The 18,673-nt window shown below is 36.4% G+C and overlaps 1 protein-coding gene across 1 annotated transcript in view; it reads left to right on the top strand.

The window, feature by feature from the left end:
- The window catches only part of VEPH1 (ventricular zone expressed PH domain containing 1), a 124,281-nt gene extending 105,831 nt beyond the window's left edge, over nt 1–18,450 (top strand). The window contains exons 10-12 of the mRNA XM_087965231.1: nt 3,460–3,577; nt 13,200–13,336; nt 17,320–18,450. Coding sequence (XP_087821357.1) covers nt 3,460–3,577; nt 13,200–13,336; nt 17,320–17,556 — 492 coding nt within the window. The 3' untranslated portion in view covers nt 17,557–18,450. The remainder of the gene's footprint in view (nt 1–3,459; nt 3,578–13,199; nt 13,337–17,319) is intronic.
- Nucleotides 18,451–18,673: the final 223 nt, after the last annotated feature.

Genomic DNA, 18,673 nt, shown 5'->3' with positions numbered 1-18,673 from the left:
TTGTTTTAATTTACAGCTGGCCAATTTTAACATAATAAAGCACATCAACTATATCACTCTGCTACAATTAATCAGGAAGAGCCAGATGTTTTATATCAATCAAAATAATTTTAAAATGCCTGGCATTCTGAACATGGCTAAAAACTCTTCACTGGGAATTCTTTTAAAAAGTGTTTTAAATATTTCCTTTTTCCCCTAGTTTATTGAAATAGCTCTTTTAAACATTTGTCATCATTACTCAGGAAGTAGGGAACAGGAAAACCTTATCCTTCACTATCTGGCATGGTTTCCTCAACCTTGGTAAATGTCAGTCTTTGCTGGAGACCATGAATATATTTGATTATATTGTACTGTGCTTTGTAGAAATTACTGTCAGGCATTTACATGTAGTCACTATTATATCCTAGAGCAATGTCTATCAACCTTGGCATGTTGAAGATATGTGGATTTCAACTTCCACAATTCCACAGCAGGCATTCTGCCTGGGGAATTCTGGGAGTTGAAGGCCACATATCTTCAAGCTGCCAAGATGGTGAATTACTATGCTAGAGTGTCCACCTGCATGTCTTCTATGCAGGGACAGAAGAAAAATTTATTCCTTTACAATTTTTAGATGAATCTATCAGTTTTGATTCAGACAGATATACTAAAAATACCCAGCATATAGATGCTTAACCAAACATACACTTTCCAGGATTTTGCAATGTAGTTCAATATCTAACAATAGATATGGAATGGGACAACTTATCACAGTTGACTCACATAACCAACTCACTGAGATCAACATGGGTCAACTCACTGCAGGACAATTCAATGTGGGATAATTCAAGAGAAGGACAAGTGAATTGCAGCAGGCCTTGCCTTGCTTTGGGGTTGAACCTTCTCAAGTTAGAATTCCTCAAGGCTGCAGTGAAACAGAGCATGGAGTCCCAGTGGCCCGTCAGCCAAGGTGTGTGCTCCATTGCCCAAGCTGTGAAGCAAGCATGGCATGCTCAGGTAGTCCCTGCACAAATCCAGGGCAAGGGCAAGAGAATGCCCACCACCGCCACTTCTTCCTGACATGCCCACTGCAAGGGCCAGCTGCTCTGCTGACTTTCAAGTACACGTCCTCCACTTCCAGCCTCGCCAAATGCAAAGGGGTGGAAGGGAAAATGGTGGGCTTGGGGTTAAGTTCAGTTAAGGCTTGCTGACATGGAAAGGAAAAGGGCAAGATTTGGAGCTGAGACTGAGAGAGGGGAGAAGGTAGGCATTGGATAGAGAAAAAGCAGACGTACTAGGGAAGATGAAAAAAGAAACAAGCTCAACCATTCGCTGTGCTCCTAACCATTTCTACTGGAGAGTTTACTTTTAAACAAACGTATCGCTCACCCCAGAAGTAGGCATACAAAATTAGCCTCAAAATCTCACCAGCTAATAACCACCATTTCACCGTTTCTTAATTTTGTTTATACAGTGGAACTAAGCAGATTGAAGTTGGATGTGTTACTTGATTGGAAAAGCCTCATTTTAGATGATGTATCACAGTTGAATGGTTGATTTGCACAAAAACAGAGTTTAGGAGTTTACAGAGCAGAGGTGGTATTCAGCAGGTTCTGACCAGTTCTGGAGAACCGGTAGCGGAAATTTTGAGTAGTTCGGAGAACTACAAAACCTGCAGTACAGATATTCATACCGTTATGATGTCATGGTATTCTTCAGCTTCTTAATGTATTAATGCAACAAATTTCTCTGGCCTTTTGTGAGAGTTTCTCCATAATTAACATTTTAGACTGATGCACAAGAAGAATCTCTCTAAAAAAGGTTTGCTGTGGAAGGTTGCTTGTTTTATTTTTTAATTACTAATTACTTTGGCTAAACTGAGTACCTTGTGCCGTAAGCAGTGCTATGAATTCATGTCACTTTGGATATGTGTAGAATCTAAACAGGGGTACAAACAAAGCCTTAACTTACTAACACCTCTTGCCATCATTTTGCCTATCTCTATGTTTTCATGATGTTTTTAGTGTCACTCTTTGCTAAGCTTGTTTTTAGTATGGAAGTTTTTGAGCAGTGTTGGGCTTCAGGGTTTAGTGACTGTGATCTAGACAACAGATTTCCTGATGTTTTGCCAGCAACTATGTCTGCATCCTCAGGGTAACATAGGATGCCAGCCACATCTGCCAGTCAATTATCAGAAAATCTGTTATCTGGACCACAGTCACTAAATCTTGAAGCCCAGCAGTATCCAGCAGATACCAGCTATCAAAGATTACACCATGTTTGCTACTTTGAAGCAGAGGGAAGCCATGGTGTTTCTCATTTTCCTACCATTATTAAGGTTGCATGGTTACATGTTCATGCCACATTCTACTAAATATGCATAGAACATGGGAAACAAATAGGCAGTCATAACTTAAGAGAAGGAATGTGGAATTAGAGTAAGATGGACCAAGGGAAGCAACTAAGGAAAGCCAAATAATGCTGTCGCAATGAATTTCCACCCTTTTGCACCCAGCTTGTAATCACACAAATACAAAAAGGGCAGAACTTGCACAATGCTTGATACTGTTTCTATCCTGTTAATGAAAAACTCCAATTCTGCAGATGTCTCTGATCACAGAAATTCCTACCTACAAATTCATAGAATAGAGCAGAGCAGAGCAGAGCAGAACAGAACAGAACAGAGCTGGAAGAGACCTTGAAGGTCTTCTAGTCCAACCCCCTGCTCAAGGAGGAGACCCTATACCATTTCAGACAAATGACTGTCCAATCTCTTCTTAAAAATCTCCAGTGATGGAGCACCCACAACTTCTGAAGGCAAGCTTTCCCACCGGTTAATTGTCCTCACTGTTAGGAAGTCCTCCTTAATTCCAGGTTGCTTCTCTCCTTGATTAGTTTCCATCCAGTATTTCTTGTCCTGTCCTCTGGTGCTTTGGAATCCTGGATGATATTGCCTTTACTCCCCCTCGTGCATGTGCGCTCCTCTGAAATAGTAATATCACTTTCCAATAAGTCCACTATAAAAATGCCACAGAAAGGGTGAATTAGAAAAAAAAATCACAAAGCCCAGAGAATGCCTTTTTGGACACAAACCTCACTTTGCTTCCATATAAATGGTACATACCTATAACTGAAAAATTGCAAACAGGGTCTGGGACAAAAAGACTCTTGCCTGAAACAGTAGAAGATACCTGCCAAAATTCTCAGCTAGTTCAAAGATTATATTATAATATATCTCAATATAAAAAGATCTTATTGCATCTTTAATTTTTAGCTAAAACTAAAGATGTTTGCAAAACATCACCCAGAAGAGTTTCAATATTATATAGGGATGAAAGGATGAATCTGGTGCTTATAAATGTTTAGTTCACATTCCAATCACTATAAGGGATTTAACTTTATTGCTTTACTTATGCAGGCAATCAGTTTCACGACAGTCAAATCCATTCTTATTTTCCCCATTTTAAAAAAATTGCTTAGGATCTGGACCATGTACAATTACATCTGGAAGAAGTGAGGTTCTTTGATTTATTCAGTTACAATGAAGACGTGGGCGCTTGGCAGTGTTTCATGTGTAACAATCCTGACAAGGCAACAGGTAAGAGACTTTTCTGCAGAAGAACTGAGTCATATAAATAACACAGATTCAGAATCTAATAAAGGGTGCTCTGCATAAAATATCTGAATCATGCAATTAAGTTATTAACAGTGAGAGCTTGTTTGCTATAGTAGCTAAGGTTTACCTTTGTCTTGCTTGGAAAACTTGGCTGTAACTTGACCTAAGCAAGGTTACATCGTCATCCTCATCATCAGAAAAAAAGGAAGAATAAATTAAGTTAAATTAACATTTAAAATGAAATCTTTTTGGATAGTCTCTTAATATTTTCAGTCTGCCAGATCACTTTTACAGTTGTATTTTTACCTGTGAAGTTTGGCCATTTCCATATGGCAGATTTCAATTATTGACAAGTTTTGTTATTTTTCAGATCAATAAAGGGTATGCCATGCAGTGAGTAAATGAAACATAAAAATTAGGATGTTTCATTATTTTGAGATTCTATCTAATTCACTTCTCATAATGACAGAAGAGCTTCTACAAGCAGAATCAGAAGAACACAATTCTCTTTCGTTTCCTCCCACAAACTTTTCAATGCCTTCAAAACCACTTTTAAAAAATTTCTTAAGAATAGATTAGGATGGAGAATATTATTCTAATAAATAGAGAGAAGTTTTGTCATAGTATACAATATAATAGAATTCTGTATTGAATACTAATATAATTATGAGGTTTCAGGATTTACAGAGTGTGAAAATATAATGGCCACATTCAAACATAGAATCTAAAATTTGAGGTTCCATATTTGACAAATTTGATGGCTGTGGCAATTCCACCACACTGGAGGAAATTCAATAAATGCTCTTGGTACTTTTCCTTTAAATAAACATGTAAGATGTGTTTATTTTAACATTCTTGATGCTGCTATTTTACTTTTTTTAACATTGATAGTTAGCAATTGTTTACATAAGCTTAATAAAATTTTGCCAAGCAAATCAAGCATTTTTTTGTTCTGTAGTTTTTTTTTAAACTATTAGTTTCGTTGATTTCTATGTCTTAAAATGGAATTGTACTAATTATTGTTTGGGGCCAATATGTTTGTGCTGGAAACAATTCACTGTTTTGGACAGATGGAGTAATGAGAAATAAAACAGTTGCCAGTTAAAATGACTTGCTATCTGAAGATGTGAAACCATTGAAATTATTCAGCAGGATGGAAACAGCTGGCAATTAAGGAGTTTGGACAACTTTTTAATGCTGACTATTGGCTATTATGCAGAGATGAAAACTTTTTTAAAATCCCACTAACATCATACAGCCTTGCATCCGTGAAGTGCTTTTTTATTGTATTTCAACTGGCTCAATTTTGCTTCAGAATTGATTCTATGACATTTCCAAAGACAAATTTATTGATTTTCCACAGTAGCACATCTGTTTAATGGTATGATTCTAGACTGAGTTATTATTTGGTTAAAGTGTTGTTTTTTGCAATGTCTAAACAAAGTAAATTAAACTGAAATCATAACCACACCAACAAGAAGAATTTATTATGGATATTAGTAAGAAGATAATAAGAGTTTCAGTAAAAGTAGTGATGTTATTCTTTTGTTCTGAAACATATAATACAAATTCAAACATTATAATATTATGGCATATTTTGATCCTAATGCCCTTTCTTCAAGATGTGTACTAAAAGCTCTTAAGAGTCTGCACAATCAAATTAACTTTCAATCTGTTTCCTTCTATTTCTCTTCGCTGTGTCCCACAATTCTACATGGCTTATCCCAATTCTAAATTTATGTATGCTTGTAGATTTTTTTATCACCTTATATTTTACTCTTCTGCTGTTATTTTACCCAGGGTAGAAGTAATAGCTAAAAATACATGTAGAAAGTTGGTACGTATTGGTCCTACATGCTTAATTAAGTTCTACTTCATTGATCAGTGAAATGTTTGTTGACATAACTGCCTACAATATTCACAGTTACACCAATTTTATTTATGTTCCCTGTTGTTTCTATGCATTACAAATTTAGGTTTCCATTCAACTACACTGGCTTTTTTGAAATGTTCTGTAGCTAATCGCTTTTGGCAGCCCATGGTAGCAACATATTATGTTTTATACAGTACATGCTCATAGGAAATATTAACTGTGAGGTCTTTGGTGTTCTCTGACCTTTATGGTTTTCTTGTAGATGTTTCATTATCATGCTAAATAACATCAACAGTCCTAGAAAGCAGTGTGGTTTGGAATCAAGAAATTTTCAGGAATATTTCCACAAACACTTGACAGGGCAAGCCACTAGTTATAAAAATAAGAGCAGACCCCACTCCCTTTTAGCACTGACAATGTTGGTAATGAAACACCTGCAAGAAAACCATCAAAATCAGAGAGCACCCAGGACCCCACAGTTCAACCTGGAGTTACAAACATTCTCTTCTATTGGTAATTGAGCAACTTCTACTCAGTCACTCTGGTTCTTCAAATGTGATCAGAAAAATCATCCCTGTGAAGGTAATTATTGTTACTTTCATGGGTGCATGCCCATAAAATGGTGGTCTCCCCTATCTTTCCCAAAACTATTCAGCTCTAGATAGTCTGATGGTTACTATGAAGATGCAGGAATGCCCACATGGAGGCAAGCACAAATGAATGGAGAAGGATGGTCACTGATGAGCAATAGGTTCTTTTTTTTTTAGTTTAAATGTCTTAATATATTGATTGTATATAAAAGTCTGAATATTGCTTTTGCAGATGTGGATTCTTAACTTCTTAGTAGGTTGTCAATATCCTGAATTTCCTAAAGAGCATGTGGTGACTGCTTTTGATAGTTCTTAGGAACAAAGTTCAGCTTAAAAAGCCGTTTAAGAGATCTAAATGTATATAGTTTTATCAATTCCTGTCTCTCTCTGTTATTTAAAAGTAACCAAAGAGAGATAGTGGGAGCACCAAACACTCTAATGTAGAACATACTGAATCAAATGTTTGACATAAGAAAACAGACTATATCAGGGGCTTTCTTTGCTCATTTCCTGCTGTCATAGCCAAAAATGAAATAGATTTATTTTCTGAATAGTCATCTGCATATGGAGAGCATATTTTTTGCAGACCACTACAATCCTCACTCTTAAAATATATTTTAGAGACCATGTATATTCGTCAGCATGACTCTTTCTGGATATGTTGTACTACAATTCCCATTGTTCCTAGCCAGGACATCTGGAAGGGCCTGATAGGACTTTGATCTTCATCTAATAGTATATTATTCAACTTACACCACCAACATATCTTTTATTTGTTTATATTACATATCTCATTCTATAAGTACAAAAATGCTATGTAATATCTGTTTAAAAAATAGCTTATCTATTTAGTTATGTATCTTTTGCTATGGACATTAGAGCAAGAATAAGAAGGGGAGAACATGAGATTCCATTTTTGGTGACAGTTTATTTTGATATCTATTTAATGAAAGTTTTTTAAAAACACGCACACACAAACCACTAAAATCTTACATCCTGTTTCATCAGCTTAATCATGAAATACCCTGAAGACAGAATTTGGACATACACGAATGCCATTTACACATACAATTCCATTCATACCATATAGACTCATTCATATCATACTTACTCATTTATGCATTATATACACATTCCATTCATATTCCTTTTACATCCTTCTCCTCAGTCAAAAACACAGATTTCCATTATTTATCAGGATTAACAAGATCACTGTGTCTTCTCTGTTTTTCCTCCCATCCCTACATTTTCCCTCATCCCTATTTCTAAAAGAATTAATTAGGATTTTCTAATGAATACTGTGAAAAAAAACTCTATAACTGACCATAGAATACTTTAGAGAACCTTATAATGTAATTTCTGTCTAATGTGAGTTTGGGTTGAAACTTGCAACAATTTACATTTCAGCATTTTCTTTACCTAAACCTATATATAGTGGTACTGATGAAGGAGAATATTTGTAGCTCTGGATTGAAATAAGGGGTTCTTGGTGCGCTCTGAGCTTGGTTGTTTTCTTGCAGATGTTTCATTATTCTAACTAGGTAACATAATCACTGTTGGACTAGTATTGATGATGTTGCCTAGTTTGGGTAATGAAACATCTGCAAGAAAACAACCAAGCTCAGATCACACCAAGGACCCATCAATGTATAGTGCTTAGTAAATAAACTGTAAATAAGTGAAAACTATGTTATCTAAATTAATTATACAGTTCAATCCAAAGTTCAGCTAGGGGGACAAAACAATCTAAGCAGGTTCAGATCAAGAGAGGAGTCCATCAGAAACATCAAGGTCATGCGCTAAATTGAGAGGTGAAGCAGGTCATCCTGGATGAAGGCAAAATGCTTCCATGTTTTTGCCAAAAACCTATGTGGATATGTATAGGTAGTGAGCAAGAGCCAAGGCTCATTCAAATAAAACTTTACTGTTTTTTTTTAACTACAAAATGTGTTTTCCAGGGCTGAAATAGCTTTGAACAGTGGGCTGCCCACCCATGATTTATAATGTTTTAAACAGCAACTTTTTATTCCAGTGCTTTTCTTTAAATCCCTTCCTATGTAATCTTATCATTAGAAGAGAATATATGTAGATCAGTGTTGAACTGTGGAGTCTTTGGTGCTCTCTAAGTTAGTCAGATAAGGAAACCTCAAATCACCAGGTTGTGACAGCATTAAGGACTCCATAATCTCATCATACAGAATGCTTTAATTTGCAATAAATTCAAATAAAGCATGTGCTATGATGTGACAACATTGATCGATTTCAAGAAGCAAAGGCAAGTTGGACGAAGTTAGTGTTGGATGGAAGACCATGCAGAAATGTTACGGCTATAACCTGTTCTGGGAAATTTTTTAAAAAAAGCAACAGAAGGCAGCAAAAAAGAAGGTCTTTCTATATTGTTGCCAAGAAAACTACATGGACATAGCTACAGTACAAGAGCCAGGATGAACTTGAAGGAGAATTTATCTTTATCTTACAATCAGGCCTAAAGAAAGGAATGATGGATCCAAGAGTCAATAATCACTATAACAACTGCAGAATGTATTTGCAGGGATAACAGATTTCTTTTCCATCTTTCATCCATTTGTTCTGTAGACAGCAGTTCATGAGTCATGGTAGAGTTTTCTACAAGTCTATTTTCTGAAATAGCCTTATGGTTATATCTGTCATGGGATCAAAACACAAGCAGCCAAGAACTGATATTGCTTTCATTAATGCTAGTTCTACCTTCCAATAAATCCACGGATGCTATTCTACCTAATTTACAAAAGCTTAAAGGGAAAGAATTGGTTGAGTGAAATTGTGAAGCTGGAGGCTTTATGGGAATGGTGTCAAGAATTACAGAGCTGATTAAAAAATGTTTCAGGACATTCTGTTTCCTTGATCATTTCTTCAGGCACCTTTTGAAACGCTGGTCTCCATGCTCAATGTCTCCTGCTTTTTGGAGAAGATACAAAAGGTATTTTAAGATGGTCAGAAAGATATTCCCTGTTCTCTATAATTTTCTTCCCGTACAAATTAGGGCTTTCAGATTTCAACTACAAAAGTCCAGATAACCACAAATGAAAAAAAGAATTAAAATTGTGAACAACTCTGATCATCTGGTCTTCATTTTAGTAGGTCTGATAGCCCTATTACAAATACAATGGTTCATGCAGCTCGTAATAACATTTGGGGCCAATCTTATAAGAGTAAAGTAGAACTCACTTCTACTCTATCCATTTAAAAATGTAAATAATTTGTAAAAGTTTTGAATGTTTCAATATCTCCAGTAATTTGTGTCATAATTTTTTAAAACACTAGCTTGGAAACCAATAATTCTGTTATACAAGTTTAAGCTTATTGTTATTAAATAATTTCAGGCTGGCCTAGAGTGACCTCTAAAATTAAAATACAATGCATTATATTCTGTCTATTGTTTCAGATTTATGTTTGTAGAGAGCAACTCAATTTTAGGCTAAATTTATACCCATTTATATGTATGTAGTTAAATCCAATTTTGTTGTTCTTATTCAACATTTAAGCCAGATTTTTCCATGATTGCTGAGAGTATAAAAGATAACATTATATTATTGTGGAGATTTTAGATTGGTGTGACTGATCAAGACACCTTTTAAGAATACAGATGGAATTTATGAAAGCTTTTCATAATTTTAATACTCCTTGCAAATGAAAAAAATTTCTGTCCTCATATGCTTGCTTCAGTTTGTATAGATTTCAGTTGAAGAACATTTAAAATTTCCCAAATGTGCATTCATTTGCAGTCTGAAATAGTATTGTACATTCTGCCATGTCCGCTTTTCATCACAAAATTCTTAATTTTCTATGCTTTATATACCCAAATTGATGAATGAAGGACCTTTGGCAAGGGTGTGGTACATGAAAAGTCACTATATTTATTTCCATTTTTGCTGACATTTATGACATTGCAGAAAGATTCCCCTAAAAGTGATATGGGGGGAAATGTTTACTGCTAACTTTGACAAATATTTAAACATTTACTCTCCTTAATCATTTCCACATAAACATGAGTTTAGAGAACATTTATATATATAAAAAGTCAGTTTATGTTCATACAGAAGAGGCTCCAAGCACTTTGAAAACCAATTGAAGTGATGATAGATCAAAAGTAAATCTGAACCTTTTGGGGACTTATAGTTTATCTAAAATTTCTGATTTCAAGCTGTTTAATAGTAATGAGGCATGATCATAATTTGTAATTGCATTTAACATTCCCAATAGAACTACAACTTACAACTACAATTGAGCGCAAAATTTCTGTGGCTAAGTGAGAAAGCAGTTAAGTGAGTTTTTATCCACCTTTACCATTTTACCACCTTTCTTGCCACCGTTGTGAAATGAATCACTGCAGTTGTTAAAATTAGTAACACTATTGTTAAGTGAATCTGGCTTCCCCAATGATTTTGCTTGTCAGAAAGTCACAAAAAGAGATCCTGGTCATAAATATGAGAGTTATGACTGTCATAAATACAAGTCAGTTGCCAAACATCTGATTTTTGATCATGTGACCATGGCGATGGCACAATGGTTGTAAAGGTGAAAAGGATCATGTCACTTTTTTTTTAGTGCCGTTGAAATTTTGAACTGTTTTAAGTCTGTACATTTGTACAGGCAATGTACAAACCTGTACATTTTTCTAAATAATGGCTAGAAGGGCCAGTACAATGAGAACTCCAGTTCATGAGTATGGTTAATTCTTCCTTTCTGCTAATGGGTATCCAAGAAGAGAAAGGGATTTTTAAAAAATCACCATGGCAGCTGTGACTGAAGAATGGATGCCCCACTCCTTTCTTAGGTACATCCTGGAAATGGGTCATCAATTGCACAATTACAATTACATATTGGCTTTTTTTATGCATGTGCAGCTTGTGGACATCCCTGCTTTTGTTACAGCCTCAATTAAAATATCCTCCAAATTGTAATTGACCCAGGAGCAGAGCTGGGAAGGTCTGGAAAAAAAAGCCCAGAAAAAATGAGGAGGGGGAGGACAGGTTTTTTTCTGGGTTTTTTTTTTCCAAAGCTGGCTTGGGGGAAAAAACAGAAAAAACCTGCCCCTCCCTCCGTCCCCCCAATTTTCCAGGTTTTTTTCCAGGTCTTCCCATCTCTACCCAGGTGGAAATCTTCTACTGGTATGAAATAAACATAACCAGAAATTTTTCTAGGATTGGCAACACAATAATTATAGGCATTACGCTGATTACCCCATTTGCAGATGGGATCTACAGATTCCAAAATTAAATTTTAGAAAACAAAAAAGAGTTAGCTAAATCTTATGACAGTCCATGCCCCAGTCATCTCCAAGGTCAGATGTTGGCACTTGTAAAGACTGCTGGTCCAGAATCTATGCTATATGAAGACTCCTCTTGCTTGAGCAAACAAGGGTTGGGAAGCCTGGCTGTTCTTGATCCAGCAAAGCTGTGCTGGACCTGGATAGAGACCATCAGGTCATCCCTGTACTCTAAACTAAATTAGGAAGTTGAAAAACATCCCAAAGCAAGCACTGACAGCACTTCTGTTTGTTGCTGAGACCACGACATGGATGTAACCTGGCCAGCCTTCATTGTACTTAAAAACTAAACAGAATTAAATCTGTTTATTATTTGGATAAGACACTACTAGGAAATCTCAGAACTGTCTGTTAGACTGGGAATTTTTTTTAAAAAAAAAAAACTCTGACAAACTATTGGAAGTAATAAACTACCACTAAACTTGTGCCAAGTGCAATTTTCTTTTGCCAAGAAAATTGCAGGATGATGTTCCAGAGTAAAGTATGATTCAAGATTTATTTATTTATTTTTTTGATCTGATATTGCAGTTTCTGTTGCAGTTTGATAAGGATATGTATATATAGATATAATAACTATGTACTTATTTGACATTACTGTATGGAATTTTCCATGTAACAAAAATTGCCCTGGCCACCAAATAAGTAATAAATTCTGACATAGCTAAAATATCTTGATGCTTCGTTAAGACTCACTGTCATGACGGATTCAGAATGAGTGACATTGTTAAGTTGGTTTGTTTTTACATAATGTGTTTAAAGTATGTAACTTTTTGTATAGTCAAAAGCTTTTGTATCCTTATCGACAGTACAATACTTTGCTGAATGAACATAAAATTTTTGCTTTTATCTGCGTAATGAAATGTAGTGCCAGTAACTTTGGATAAGAGGCATGCTTATAGCTCTGAACCAAAGGCTTCACCTGATGCCTGAAATCCTGTTAAAAAAACAAAAAAAGGCTGTTTCTATTTAAGAAATGAAGTTCTACAACAGAGAGGTTATAAGGTTACTGTATGAAACTCTACATGTTTAGACAGCTTAATTGCAAAGAAAATAGGAGTTCCTTCAGAAAGAAATATTTGGAATACTCATAGTATTGTGACCTTTAAACTTTTCTATTTTAATTAGTGCCACATATTTTCTGGCATCTTATCTAGCTTTTGAAGTCGGCATCACTACACAACCTTGTATTTATCTAACTATGTACCCTGAAAGTTAAAAAAAAATATAGAACTCTGGGGCTTCCTCAGTTCTCTGTGATATACTAGCATTCTCAGTAGAACAGTATTACTCAAAAAAAATGTACTTGGATCTCATTACAATGAACCTCTTTTCAAAGCTCTGACTAAATTCAACAGTATGTCCTGCTGCAAATCTCCTCCTCTTTCTATTCTTGCACAAGATTGGTTGGAAACAGCCAGCTTTTGCCAAAGTAAAGAAAATAAAAGTAGGAATTTTACCCATTTCTTAGAATTATTTCCTTTCAATGAAAAAAGAAATACTAGAGTAAATCAAGCAAATGTACATATCTACATGTCCAAATCAATTCTCAGAATCCCTTCTCTATTCCCCTATTGAGGGATGAATAGTAATCAGTAAATGTAAACAAGAGAGGAATTTATTATAACTTGTCTCCAGAGTTGTCATAAACTTTATAAAAAATGATGAAAACATACTCCTGACTTGCCTTTTTTTTAGGAGAAGGACCAATTTCTTTGTGACTCCAGCTTATTAAGGGGAAATTGAGTCTGTATCTTACAAAGATGCCATGGGGGCAGGGGACACACAACTTATTTATGAAATAAGCCATTCGGTAATATTTTTAAATATCCACAGTTGTGAATCAAGATGGCCAGCCACTGATTGAAGGCAGGTTGAAAGAAAAGCAAATCCGATGGAAATTCATAAAAAGATGGAAGACTCGCTATTTTACACTTGCTGGCAATCAACTTCTCTTTCACAAAGGAAAATCTGTAAGTTGAAGAGAAAAAAAACACACTTTTAAAAGACTTCCTGTATTCCCCAACTCTGAAAATGGTAATGATTCTTTAGCATGCACTACAAATTTAGGACATAAGAATATTCCTAAATGAAATCCATTCATCCATCAGTATTGTTTCATAGCTGTGGATCCAATTGGTCCTTAAATATGTACACTGCTTTTTCAAAAAGAGTAAGGATAGTCTGAGTTACCATTCTTAGGAGTAGCTCTATCATGAATGGTAAGGGCAGAACTGTTCAGTTTTTGCACATTTAAGGAAAAATGTTACAAGCAAAACCCAATCTTAACCCAATCTTCTACCCAAGGTAGATTTCTAACCCAGAGTCTAGCTTGCAAGTCAATATATGGTTGCTTGCATCCCACTAGTTAGGTTTATGTAGCGTACTGACATCTATTCAGCTGGTATCACCTAATCAAAAAGATATGAATTGATGAGTTTAGAATATTAAGGCCATAAAAATTACCTTGTTCCCAAATGTGTGCATCAACATCTTCTGCAGCTGTGCTATTATTATTATAGTTAATTTATTTATAAATTATAAAATATATTATTTTAACAGTTTTTCCTATGATTTCTGATTCAAGTAACATGATTATGATTCATTCATCAGCTTTTTCATGTATTGTGATTCTATTGGGGTTTAAAAGTGCGGGTTCACAAAAACAGCTTTGACTTTTGAGATTTAAGACCCACTTTGCTCTAATATTTTAGTTTTGAATCAGATGATTTGCCTTTCATCCTCTCCTGTTTAGTTTTTCTATATTTTGAGTGACTGGGACACATCTACTGTGGCAATCATTTTGTGAATGAGTGCACTCGGCAGCAGCCATTTTGGTAATGGCATCCATTATTTTTTTTAAAGTGACTAGTTCTCAAAGGAGAGAGCTTTGCTCTACAATGCTATATGCAGAAGCTACTCCCTTTAATATATTGACTTTTGCAGAATGAACATTAGTTATATTCCTAAGCAGCATCTCTCATAAAAGTTCCATTATCATTTGTTCTCACCTTCTGTAAGGTAATTGCTTCAGCATGTGACAGCCCATGTTCTTATGGACGTGCCTAGCTTTACCTATATGATATCTCTATTTTGGTAGCTCCATTGGTTGCCAGTTACCATCTGGTTGCAATTTAAGGTGCCTTTGTTATATTTTAGGCCCTGCATGGCATAAGGTCTGGACATCTCCAACATCATTGATAATAGGTAGAATCTGCCCATCCATTTGGATAAGGAAGGAAAAACAGAGTCCTGCCACTGAAAGAATATCATCTTCATAGACCCTGATGCTGAGTCTTCTCAATGATGGGTTCCCTATTCTGGAATAGCAATCCCAAGATAGAAGAATTGCCCCAAGTTTTTAAAGAGCCCTGAAGACCTGATGGAAAGAAAGGTTGAACTAACTCCTGGGCACATTGGTGTGATGGAATAGGAACAGTTGACATATCATTGGCTTATATTACTTAACCTGGTTAATGTGTACACTATTTTAAGTTGTTGGGAGTCTTCTGAATGAATTTACATAAAAGATAAAGGAAAATAAGCTTCAGCTAGAGGAGTGGCAAATGAGGAAAGAGATATCTCACTAGTAGTTTGTCCTCAATCTTCTATGGCTGTATTGGGGAAAAGAGAAAGAATAGGCAAAGGTCAGAGAAGCAGATGACCAAGTGGTGGTGGCTGGACAAGGACAACAGTAGATATAGAAATCAGAGTGGGTGGGTGTACATTCTGTCTAAATTGAAACTTGGAAAATTGCCACTTTCATTCCCTCCTCCCTCTCTCCTCTCTTTCTTTTCTTTCATACAACCACTGGTTAAAGGAAAAGATGTTACCAGTGTAATGAAATCTTGTCAGTGGTGCTCTCGTAAAGAAGCTAATGAGGCACCAGGCAGGGCTAAAATAACTTTGTTTTTCTGAAACTGCAGCTTTTGATCCAGATAGTGTGTTTGTGCACTAGCAAGCACAACTGACAAGGAGAGTTGGCTGGATTAGTATAAGAATAAGAACTATGGGTAAAATAGCAGGAGAAGCCATAGAGGAGGAAAAAGTAGCATGCCTGTCTTACATAAAATTCATTGTGGGGAGCATTAAAGCATTGGTGAATTAACATTGAGTCTTTCCTCTGCTTGCCTCTCTACCAACATTTATTTGGTAAAATATGGAGCTGTGGTGGCACAATGGTTAGAATGCAATGGTGCAGGCTGACTGTCCACAGTCTGGAGTTTGATCCTGACTGGTTCAAGGCTGATTCAGCTTTCCATCCTTGAGGTTGTAAAATGAGGACTCAGATTGTTGAGGACAATATGCTGACTGTGTAAACAACTTACAGAGTGCTGTAAAGCACTGTGAAGCAGTATATAAGTCTAAGTGCTATTGTTAGTGTTATTGCTATTTATTTTAACAGTGTTAAATGACAATGAGCCCATTACAGGGGGCTGGAATTAAAGCCAGCTGAATATGTTTCTGTGCCCGACTGACTATGAGAACAAACAGAACACTTCTTAGTTCAAGATTATCAGATGGGCATCTTTCACATGCATTAAAAGTATTTAAAACCTAGTGGGAAAATTAGCCAAATCCTACATCTCTGGCTTCATTTAGAAGAGTATTGTAACATGTGCACTAATACTGAACAAGGGGGATAATCATACATATTGATATCTTAGTAAGCACCAATTACTAAAAAAAACAGTTCCAGTGAAACAAATTGTTTTAGAGATTTTTCCATACATGGTAAATTGAGCTTATACTGCAGTACCGCTATTTTATATATTCATTAGAGCTAAACTGCACTTTTTATTCTAGCAACTCAAAGCTGCACAGATAGCATTTTTACTTTCAGAGATAGGCAATGACCACCCCTAAGTCAGCCCAGTTAAATTTCAAGGATTAAGGTCAATCTCAATTTGATACAACAGTCTCAGTTCCATAATACACTGGTTTCTCTTTGTTCTTGCTCATGTAGAAGCTTAAAGAGTTTTGGCAGAAACTAATGTTAACTAATGTTTAATATGACATTGCTCTCTCTTTTTCACACCAGCATCTTGGAGCATAGTTGTCTGAAGATAGTGAGGATAAGATGGGGAGAAGGGGACAAATGATTAATTGTGCATCATGATGTCATGTGTTCTGACCTGGCTCCCAAACACGACAAACTCTCTCTAGTTAAATAAATGATTCCTTTAGTAGGAGTGCCAGCAGCCCCGGGGGAAAAGCCTCTCTCCCTCTCACAGCAGGCTAACAAGTGTGTCCGGCAGGGAGATGAATAGTTGTCTACCACACCTATTCATCTCCGCCCCCTGCCTTTTATCCCCAGAGCTAGGATCCTTAAGATGGAAGAGCCATCTTCGCTAGCAAAGATGGCTCTTCCATCCTAAGGATCGGCCCATAGATTTTCACTGCTCTCCTCTCCTCTGCCTTCTGCGCATCCGTGCATCAGGCACTGGACCCATCTGTTCCTCCTCTTCCCCATCAGCCACCTCCAGACCTGGGGGCTATTGACTCTCATCTGAGAGCTGATGGACGGCCCAGTATCCGCCTCTCTCTCTATCCCTGACAGCTCCATTTCCTCTTCCCCCTCGGAGTGCTCAGATTGCCTTGATGGTGGCCCTGACTCCCACCTTCTGATTCAGCTGTTGGAGGGGCCAGCAGCCAACAGGCCACAACATCATGGTGCAAATACTGGAATGTATATATTTGCATCAGACATCAGGAAGTAAGTGCATTTCGGTGGAATTTCAATAATGGCAACAGTGCACATGAGTCATTATTTTAGCATAATTTTTTGCTGTGGATATCTCGGAACCTGAATGGCTGTTAAACTACTTTGGCTTGTTGTCTAGGTGAAGCTGGGATGAAAGCACTTAGACTGAACAAAAGGATTAACAATAACAATTAACAATGCATTTTTCTGAAGAGAAATAAAGCTTTGTTTCTTTCTCCATTGCTCTTTCAGAAAGATGATCCAGATGATTGTCCCATTGAACTGAGTAAAGTCCAGAGTGTCAAAGTGATAGCCAAAAAGCGCCGAGATCGCAGTCTTCCTCGGGCCTTTGAAATCTTCACGGACAATAAGTCGTATGTCTTTAAGGCCAGAGATGAAAAAAATGCTGAGGAGTGGCTACAGTGCATTAATGTGGCGGTGGCACAAGCTAAAGAACAAGAAAGCAGAGAAGCAACCACATATTTGTAACATCTATAGATTTGCTTCTGTTTTCTTTTTCATAGATAACCACATAGAGTATCTCAATGTTTGAATTGCAAAATATATTATACGGGCAGTGTAATATGTTTTGCAATGAGAAATGGCACCACTGAAGATTTTTCATCTTCATGAACTTTGGATATCACATAAACTAGTTCTGTGTGTTCACAGAGCTGAGACCATCAAAACCAGAAATGCCTGTTCAGGGGCTGGGCCCTGTTGAAGAGAAGGAGGATGCGTACATAAGTATTTAAATAATTGCAGTTATTGAGAAGCAACTTAGGAACTGATTAGCAATTTGCTTTCAATTCATCTTGGCTGTATTTTTAGTGCATGCTTATACCACATTTCTTTGGAGTCACATACATGAATTCCAGGTATGACAGCAGTTCTATTTTGTCCTGACTAACTCCCATTTTTTTGAGTATCTAAACCTGCCATTGTAAAGTACTTTCACTGAACCCTAAACCAAGTCAGTTGGCTGGCCACCATTGGATGGGACAAAGTTTGAAAGTATTTCCCCACTCTGAGATAATAGGCTACAGTTTTCAGCTTGTAGGTTCAGTGATTTAATGCTAGTCATGAGTACATGTGCAACAGAGAAAAAGATATTTGTTTCAGATTATGAAAGAAATCAAACTTGACTATTTTATACTTTTTGCTATTCCACCTGCCACTTAGCAGAAATATGAATCCATTCAAATCAGTGTAATTCATACATGACAACTGAAGCGTATGATTTCTTGAATCTGCTCCCAAGTGCTATATTCTAGTTGTCTAGTTGCAAATCAACCATTTCTGGAGGAAGAGAGGAGTTGAAAAAATTGCTGCCATTAGTAATGAATGTACAGCCTCATGTTCATTAAACATAGGTACAAATCTTATCAGCTTTGACTTTATGAATTATGAATTCAGGTCTTTGTTAGTCTGCATGACCTCAGAAATGTTATGTCTGCAGCTAGTTCCTGTGGCATTTAGATAAGGAAATCAGCTGATAACAGTCGAAGAAAAAGTATTGATGGCCTTATCTGTAGAAACTTTTCACAGTCTAGAGAAACATTTCAACCAAGCAAATGTTCTGATCATATTGTGTTATATAAATGCT

This window comes from Notechis scutatus, chromosome 4 (assembly GCF_049901735.1).
Source record: "Notechis scutatus isolate UNSWTSFEM ecotype Mainland chromosome 4, rNotScu1.2, whole genome shotgun sequence".
In the NCBI taxonomy this organism is placed as follows: domain Eukaryota; kingdom Metazoa; phylum Chordata; class Lepidosauria; order Squamata; family Elapidae; genus Notechis; species Notechis scutatus.
This window is presented reverse-complemented; position numbering and strand designations above follow the sequence as displayed.